Source organism: Chiloscyllium plagiosum, chromosome 19 (assembly GCF_004010195.1).
Source record: "Chiloscyllium plagiosum isolate BGI_BamShark_2017 chromosome 19, ASM401019v2, whole genome shotgun sequence".
Classification (NCBI taxonomy): domain Eukaryota; kingdom Metazoa; phylum Chordata; class Chondrichthyes; order Orectolobiformes; family Hemiscylliidae; genus Chiloscyllium; species Chiloscyllium plagiosum.
The window spans coordinates 25446696-25456154 of record NC_057728.1 but is presented as its reverse complement, the minus strand read 5'-3'; the positions used below and the strand labels follow the sequence as shown (position 1 = coordinate 25456154).

Below are 9459 nucleotides of genomic sequence, written 5' to 3'. Positions count from 1 at the left end.
ACCTGTGTTGTTGGCATCACACTGTATCAACAATCAGCTGCCCTGCCAACTGACTGAAAGCTTTGTGAAAGTCCAAGTAAATTATATCCGCACTACTAGTTACGTTCTTAAAAATTCCAGTTGATTTATTGAGTATGATTTCCCCTTTTGTAAATCCATGCTGCTCTGTCCAGTCCTGTTGCTGCTTTTCCAATTGTTCTGCTATTAAATCTTTAATAATGGACTCTAGCATTTTCCCCACTACTGATGTCAGACTAACCAGTCTATAACTCCCTATTTTCTCTCTACGTCCTTTTTAAAATCATGAGTCATACAGCACAGAAACAGGCCCTTTCATGCTGACCATAATCTCATACTAAACCAGTCCCACCTGCTTGCCCTTGGTCCATATCCCTCCAAACATTTCTTATTCATGTAAAATGTCTTTTAAACATTGTAACTTTTCCCACATCCGCCACTTTCTCTGGAAGTTCATTCCACATACAAAAAGAAAATTACTTTCATATCTTTTTTAAATCTTTTGCTCTTGTCCTGTAGTCTTGAAATCCCCCGTCCGAGGGAAAAGTCACTTGCCATTAACCTTATCTATGCTCCACATGCTTTTGTAAGCCTCTATAAGGTCACGTCACAACCTCCTACACTCCAATGAAGAAAGTCCCAGCCTATCCGTATAACTCAAACCCTCCATTCCCAGCAACATTATGGTAAATCTTTTCTGAACCTTTTTCAGCTGAATAATACTCTTCCTATAACAAGAAGACGAGAACTAGACACAGTGCTCCAGAATATGCCTCACCAACGTCTTGTACAACCTCAACATAATGTCCCAACTCCTATGCTCAAAGGTGTGAGCAATGAAGGCAAGTGTGCTAAACGCCTTCTTAACCACCCTACCTATATGAGATGCAAACTTCAAAGACTTACGTACCTGAACCCCTAAGTCTCTCTGTTCTACAACATTATCAAGGCCCTACATTTATTTGTATGATATGAAATGTCCCAGCATCTGTAGAATCTTCAAAGGTGCCCATCCACTATTTCTAGGGCCACTTCCTTATGTACTCTGGACTGTAGATTATTAGGCCCTTGGGCATTAGCAGCATTTAATTCCATCAATTGTGCAACACCATTTCCTTAGTAAGGTTGAATTCCTTTAGTTCTCCCATCTCACTAGACCCTGTCTGTATTCCCCAACATTTTTGGGACATTGCTTTTGAATTCTTTTCTGAAGACAGGTATGTAGTTAATTCACTTGCTGCCTCTTTGTTCCTCATTACAACCTCCTCTGAAGCTGACAATAAGGGACCTACATTTGTCTTTACTTTTTTTTTGCTTTTCATGTACCTATAAAAACTTTTATAATCAGTTTGTATGTTCACATTTCTCTTGTTCTCTATTTTATCCCTCTTAATCACAGCACGACCATTGAAGGCTTTTGGTAAGTTCCTTCATAAAAGGTTAGTGGGCAAAGTTAAAATGCATGGCATACTGAGTAACATATCAGCATGAATCAACAAGTAGTTGATAGACAGAAAACAGTAAGAAAAAGGGGTCTTTTTCTGAGTGGCAGGCAGTTACTAGTGGGGTACTGCAAGGATCAGTACCTGGTCACAGCTGTTCATGATTTACATAAAAATGATCTGGATAAGGGAACCAAATACAACATTTCAAGTTAGCTGACAACACAAAACTGAGCGGGATTTTGAGTTGTGAAGAGGTGACTTAGATAAGTTGTGAGTGGGAAATTACATGGCAGATTCAGTACAATGTGACTAAATACAAAGTTATACATTTCGGTGTGGAAAAACAGAAAGGAAAAGCATTATTTAAATGGTCACATTATGGGAAGTGTGTATGTAAAAGACATCTGGGGGTCCTTATACACAAGTCAATGAAAGTAAAATAAACACAGAGAATGCTGGAGAAACTTAGCAGGTCTAGCAGCATCTGTGGAATCAGAAACAGAGTTAATGTTTTGAGTCCATTATTCCTGTTTCAAAATTGTTTGTTTCAGTTTCCAACATCTGCACTATTTTGCTTTTATTTCTGCCAATGAAGGTAGGTGCAGCAAGAACTAGGAAGGCAAATAATACATTGACTTTCATTGCAAGAGGATTTGAGTTCAAAAGTAAGGATGTCTTAGTGCAATTATACAGGGTCTTGGTAAGACCATGCCTGGAGAATTGTATGGAATTTTAGTCTCCCTATTTAAGAAAGGATATACTTACCATTGAGGATACAGCAGAGCTTCATTAGGTTAACACGGCGGAATAACAGGATTGTTCTGAAGACTGAGGAGAGATTGACTTGACTGGACTTGTATTCATCACAGTTTAGATGGATAAAAGTATCTGATTGAAGTATAGAATTCAATTAACACACTAGATGCAGGGTGGACTTTTCCGAGTGGGGCAACTACATCTAGGGGACACAGTTTCAGGATTTGGAGTAGACCATTTAGACAGAGATGAGCTAAGTTACTCAATGGGAAATGAACCTTTGGAATTTTCTACCATAAAGGCTGTAGAGATCAAGCCATTTAATACATTTATGTAAGATAAAATTTTAGACCTTAAAGGCCATCAAGGGGTATGGGGAGAAAGCAGGAATATGGCATTGATATAGAGGACCAGCCATGATCATATCTAATGGCCTATTCCTGCTTCTAATTTCTGTGAAATATTGATCTCTCCTGCATGAGTATTCTATAAAATTGTTTTATTTCATCTCTGTAGACTAAGCATATTCAGAGTTTCACACATCTGATTCGAGCTGCAGACACAGAGTATGGCTAGCAAAATGAGGAAAGTAACTGGAAAGGAAATGATGTTGTTTTCTCTTAGGACTCAATCCTTTGGAAGCGCCCACTAACAACTGTGAACATAAAAAACATGCACAAAAGCATTGGAATGTCAAAGATAATATGCTGGGCCATTTCAGGACCCAGTTCCTGGAATTTCATGACGACCTCAATCCTAACACAGTCACAAACACATTAGACGGAAAAATATTTGTCGTTCAAGTGCTGTATACTTTAAAATTAGTCACACCTTGAACCAAGGAATTACAACAGCATATACAAAATCATTGGGTACACGTAGTAGAGATACACTTCATATTTGGGGAAGGAAATATGGCTTTCAACTGTCCCTCCACATCTTCAACTTGTCTGCAGCATTTGACAGTTGATCACACCATTCTCTGGCATCACCTCTTTTAGTGTTCAACTTGATGGAATTGTCATAACTTGATTTTTTTTGTATCTATTCAATTAGAAGTAGAGAATCGCCAGCAATGGTTTCTTTTCCAGCTATTACTGCTGGAATCCTCTTCGTTATCTCATTTACATTCTCACTCATTTGGCAATATCATCTGAACGCATATCAAATTTTGTGTACTGACGACTTCAGTTACATCACATCAGTTCCCTAAACTCAATTACGATTGAAAATTGATTATCCTGCTTGTCTGACATCTAACATTAAATAAGCAAAAATTTCATTCGGCTAACTATAGAGAAATCAAAACTGCTGTTACTCCCTACCAACAAAGTTGAGCTGAATAAAAGCTAATCTCAATGCTGTATTTCACTTTTGAGATGAGTTTTGAATCATGTATGTGCATCAAGACTACATACTTCTGTCTCCGTTACATTATTTTAAACCATCCCTGCTTCATTACACCTGCCACTTAAATACTCATTTATGCCTTTATGACTTAATAACTTTAACTCTTCCAATGTTCCCATGGACGACGTCTCATCACCTGTTCACCCAAAACTCTGCTATCTGTAACTAAATTCACATCAAATCTCATTCACTAATTACTAGTGCTTGGTGACATTCAACAGCACTTAATTTTAAATCTTCATTACATTTTCAAATCCCTCATAATCTTGCCCCGATCTCCATAGACTTGTGCAGGCCAAGAAGCACTCAGTTTAATCACTTCTTCATTGGTGGCCATAATTTCAGGTGCATAGGCCCTTAGTTCTGGAGTTCTCTCCTTGAACCTTACTTCTCTCTCTCTCTCTCTCACCTTGTTCAAGATGCTTCTTAAAACATATTATGATTAACTGCTCCAATATTGTCTTGCGTCTTAGTGTCAAAAATGTCTTATTTGATATTGCTCATTAAAACCTGTACTTCACCATGTTAAATACACTGTACAAATTGAGATTTATTTGCTTCATTTACAAATCAACTATGCAAGTATATTTATTGCGTGTATTGGGACAGTAGGAAGGGTAATAAATATAATAAAGAGATCATTTTGTCAAATAAGAACTTAACTGTAGTCAGTAAAGATATATTTACATAGAACCTTCAGACTTAAAATATTAAAGTTTTCATTATGGGGCAAATAATGAGATGGTTAATTTATTTTTAAGGAAAAGGCATAATGATTTGTTAAGCAATAGGTATTTACCTGCATGATTCTGTGCAGAAGGTCAGTTACTGAATGTGTAGCTCCTGTGTAAGAATTCAATGGAACACATTTGCTATTGATATGCTGAACTTGTGCAATCTTGGAATAAATTTGTCTTCTCCCACTGTTGTTAGTTTCCTATGCAGTGAGCAATTATATTAAGCAAGGCATATGCTTATTGCTCGTGGACAGTAGATTGATAGCAGTATGGATGCTCCTGGTAGCCTGGAATGAATTTCACCAACCCATGCCCAAGACAAACAACTGAAAATTTGTTTCTATCCCTTTAAACCAAAAATAATGTTCAATACAGCACCTAACAATGGGATGATGTTTTATAATAGCTATTTTTAAAAAAAGACACACTTCCATTCATACTTTGGAATCTTGAGAATTTTGACATTGAGTACTGCCAATATTGTGAACATCTGAAGGATGGCACTAAATTTTAAACTGTTGTTTGAAGCTACAAAGTGTGTTCAAAAACTGACTTTTTTTAAAAATAGCTAATTTACTGGAAAGGCAACCTTAGAAATAAAGATATATTTAATTTTAAAGATTTTACATTTTACCAGAAACTAGCAATACTTGCTAACCAGGAATTCTTTGTATCTATTTCTCTAAATTTTCACCAAATGAAATAAGACATATTGCCACAAATGAGTTCTAAGACACTTCTCAGCATTTTGCATAGTCAGAATTCCACATAAGGGAGAAGAAAATAAAAATCTGACATGCTAAGTTAACAACCATTCAAATGTCTATGGTACTTATTTAGTTCATGTTTTAAAAACAGTTCACATGACAGAAGAGGAAGTTCAGCAAGTCTTAGAAAATATAAAAGGTGGATAAATCTCTGGCACCTGCTCTAATGTATCCCAGAGTGTTGTGACAAGGGAGGAAATTGCAAGACCCCTTGCAGAAATATTTGCATCATCTATAATTATGAGTGGGGTGCCTGATGACTGAAGGGTGGCTAAAGTTGTACCCTTGTTTAGAGAAAGGTTGTAAAGAGAAACCAGCGAACTGTAGACCTGTTAGTCTAACTTTGGTTGTGGGCAAATTGTTGGTGGTGATTATACAAGGTGGAATTTATGGACATGTAGAGAGGCAAAAATTGATTAAGGATAGACAGCATGGTTTTTTGCAAGGAAAATTGTGTCTCAAACTTGATGACATTTTTTGAGCAAGTTACCAAAAAGAAGAGGGCTGAGCAGTAGACGTTGTTTACTTGGATTTTAGTAAAGCCTTTGACAAGGTTCCACATGGTAGACTAATTAGTAAAGTTGGATTACTTGGGATTCTGGCTGAGCTTGCCAATTGGATGATAATTGGCTTCACGGTAGAAGACAGAGTGGAGGAGGGTTGTTTTCAGACTGTAGGAGTGTTACCAGCAGTGTTCCACAAGGGTTCTGGGTTTCCTTTTGTTTCTCATTTATATACATGATTTAGGTGAGAATAAAGAAAGCATGGCTAGTAAGTTTGCAGATGACAAAATTGGTGGCATAGTAGACACTGAAGAAGGTTTTCTAAGATTATAAAAGGATCTTGATCAAATGGGTCAGTGGACTGAAAAATGGCAGATGCAATTCAATCTGGATAAATGCACGGTATTGCATTTAGGTACAACAAACAAAGAGTGGGGCTTATATAATTAATGGGGGTCTTGGCTTGTGTTGTAGAACAGAGGGACTTAGGTGTTCAGGTGCATAATTCTTTGAAGTTTGCATCACAAGTAGACAGAGTTTAGGAGTTGGAAAGTCTTGAGATTGTACAGGACATTAGTAAGGCCTCTTCTGGAATACTGTGTCCAGTTCTGGTTGCCCAATTATAGGGCGTATATTATTAAGCTGGAGAGGCTTCAGAAGAGATTCACCATGATGTTACCAGTTATGAAAGGTTTGTGTTAGAAGGAGAGGCTGCATAGGCTGGGACTTTTTCCACTGGAGCAGTGGAAGTTGAGAGGTGACCTTATAGAAGTTTATAAAATAATGAGAGGTATAGATAGAGTTGATGGTAGTTGTCTTTTCGCTAGGATGGGGAATTTCAAGTCTAGAAGGCACATTTTTAAGGTGATCTGAGAGAGCAATTTAAAAAAGACATGGCAAATTTTTTGTTTAAACATAGGTTGGTTCACGTGGAATATTTCAGTGCTGTATGACTATAATCCACTTCACTAAAGCTAGCTACTTATCTAACATTGTACAATACCGGTATTCTTGTGCAACAATGGGAATTGTCCCATTTTGCATTTTAAAATCACAAGTCAACATCACTGTTACAACATATAACTTCTAGTTTAATTCTCATTGTGAAGATTGATTGGAAGGTTTTACAGAACAAAAATTTACCAAAAAAATTGTTTACTTAAAGATGGCATACAATTCACCCGTGCTTAAGAGTGATTACAACCCACTCTTATCAACCCCACCCTTCATATATATTATATATATTACACAATAATTTGAATCAGAATATTTTATGACATTGACAAAGCAAAGTATACATCAAAATTTCTTATTTACGTTCACCAGTCCTTAGGTTGAACACAAAGAATGCAGTAGACATGCTCTTTTCCAATTATCTTTGTTCATGTTGAATGTTTTGTACGTATAGATGTCTATGTAGTTTTCTCTAAAGAATTCAAAATAAATTTGGTGCAGATCTCCAAATCTTTCAAAAGCTCTCTAGTTATGAGCAGCAGAAGGGTGTAGTGACAACTGGAAATAAGGAGAACACTGATATGTATTCTCTTCAACATTCTCCATTTTTAAGCAGCTCCTTTCCATCCGAAGCTCTTTTTACAAGAATTATAGCATCTCAAATATACATAGAAATCAATTTGTGTATCTAAATTAAAACCTACAAAATGTTAGAATACAGAATGGTTGTATTTTAATATTGTACTTGATATTTCTATTGAAAACTGACATTAAAGAAACAGATGATTGTAGTATTTAACTAAAAACATCCCAGTGTATCACTGACATGCTAATTACATGCATTGGCTACAAAGTTTTGTAAAGCACAGCAGAGCAGCACAAGGTCTTGCATAGAAGTGATTGAACAGATTTGTACTTCAGAAACAAGTTAGAGCATGGCATGATGTCATTTTCCTTATCTATACTTCATGTTTGTAAAAGAAATAACAGACTACAAGAGAGTTGAATGCTGAAAGGCTAACTGACAGGTAAATATTGTGAATCTCATGTTTAAAATAAAACTTTTAAAATGGCAACAACAAATACGCCATTTGCTTTAAAAAATGAAAAATATTGGGGACATTACTTAAATAACATAAGACGACTGCAATAAGTCAAAGACAAACATTTAAAATTAGTATTTAGCATTACACAAGGCAAGTTATTAAATCAATTTTTACAATCCTTTTCTTTATTCAAACTGAAGCTTCCACAGCTATTTACTGTAGATTGTATTTAAAACTGTGTCACAGTAATCATTGAAGCTTCGGTTAAGAACTTCAAAATACAAGACAGGAGTATATTAAAATGCACATTTTTCACACCAAAGACAACTAGATTCATCTCATCAAAGCAAAGCATTACCAGGAGTAACCATTTTGCCCAATGTAATGAATATGTACATTCTCTACATCAAATCATAATTTTAAGTTGATGTAACTGCATGTTAAAATGTGAAAAATAGCATTCTCTTTGGTTCATATTGTATCACTGGATCACTTCAACATAATTGGCAGGGTACAAGCCAACTTGTCCATTCTCCAGCCTGCCCTTACACCAGCCCTGCTCATCTTCATCTTCTATCTTTGTTAGTTCATCACCTTTCACAAAAAGATAAATGTATTAGTAAGGATAATGCAACTCAGTGATTTTAAAAATAAAAAAAACATGCATTAAGCTTAAATTGTATTCTTCAAGAATTAACTCACTATTAGTTAACCGAATCAAAGTTCAATGAAATGAATATAATATACATCACAGTAAAATTGTTTAAAATGCTTAAAGTAAGTAACGTGTTAAGATATATATTGTACAGGGAAATTTATTATTTTGGTAAAATTACAGAACTATAACAATTTTAAAAATGTGATATGAATTATTACTAATATTCTTTTGGTTTCTTAGGATCAACTTTAATCTTGAATACTTGTAAGTTGGGGGTTCTCATTAGCATTGATATTAGTGAGCTGAGAACAAAGCAGCATGTTGCTTACAGGAAAAATGTGAAAATGGTGTTGAGAACAGAATTTATACTGTTAGAAATGTTTTCAACTGTAATGAATACAGGGTTAGAAAATATGATCAGACTTTATCTGTGGGTTTTAAGATCACTCTAAAAGGTGTTCTATATTTAAATAGTTTAGATTTATTCATTCATTTCCTAATTATTTTGCATAACAAACTTCTGTTCTGTTGTTAAGGAAACATTTCAATCACATGTGACTACGCTTCAGTGAATGACCATGTTAACTAAAGTTTTTTTTAAAAAACACATGATGATTCAAGCCAGGCATTATTCTAGGATATACCTGTCCAGAAGTACTATCAGCTGGGATTGTTACGTACACTCAGGAGAGTAAAGCCATTATGGAGCTCCCCGATCCATAATCGCTCCGAGATATGGTACATCAGTTGGCAAAAATGAAATTGCAGCCAAAAAGTTGCAAATTCCATAAATCTTTTTACAGAGTTTTAAAGAAAGCAAATATTTTGGTAAAATTACCGAACTATAACAATTTTAAAAATGTGATATGAAATACTATTTATTAGTAGATGCCCTATTATTTTCCAAAATTTTCTCAAATCAGTGAATATTCCTTTAAATTGTAAAATTTCTGAAATGGAGTGACATGTGCAGAGAAAAGTGAAGGGATTGTGTATGCGTGCGTGAGTGAGAGTGTATGAGAGAGAGAGTGCAAGAGCACATTGTGTATGGATTGCGGTGCGGGTCAGGTGTGACAGGTGTAGGGGAAGGGGGTGTGCACAAGGAAGAGAGAATACATAAAGAAAAATATCCCTCCCTATGACATTACTTTTTTTTTCAGGCAAG

General features: G+C 35.6%; 1 protein-coding gene across 5 annotated transcripts in view; it reads right to left on the bottom strand.

The window, feature by feature from the left end:
- Window positions 1-6709: 6709 nt before the first annotated feature.
- The window catches only part of LOC122559602 (protein kinase C and casein kinase substrate in neurons protein 2-like), a 111780-nt gene continuing 109030 nt past the window's right edge, over window positions 6710-9459 (bottom strand). For all 5 annotated transcript variants that reach the window (XM_043709371.1, XM_043709370.1, XM_043709368.1 and 2 more), the window contains one exon: window positions 6710-8230. In XM_043709371.1, the coding sequence (XP_043565306.1) occupies window positions 8118-8230 (113 nt within the window). In that variant the 3' untranslated portion in view covers window positions 6710-8117. The remainder of the gene's footprint in view (window positions 8231-9459) is intronic.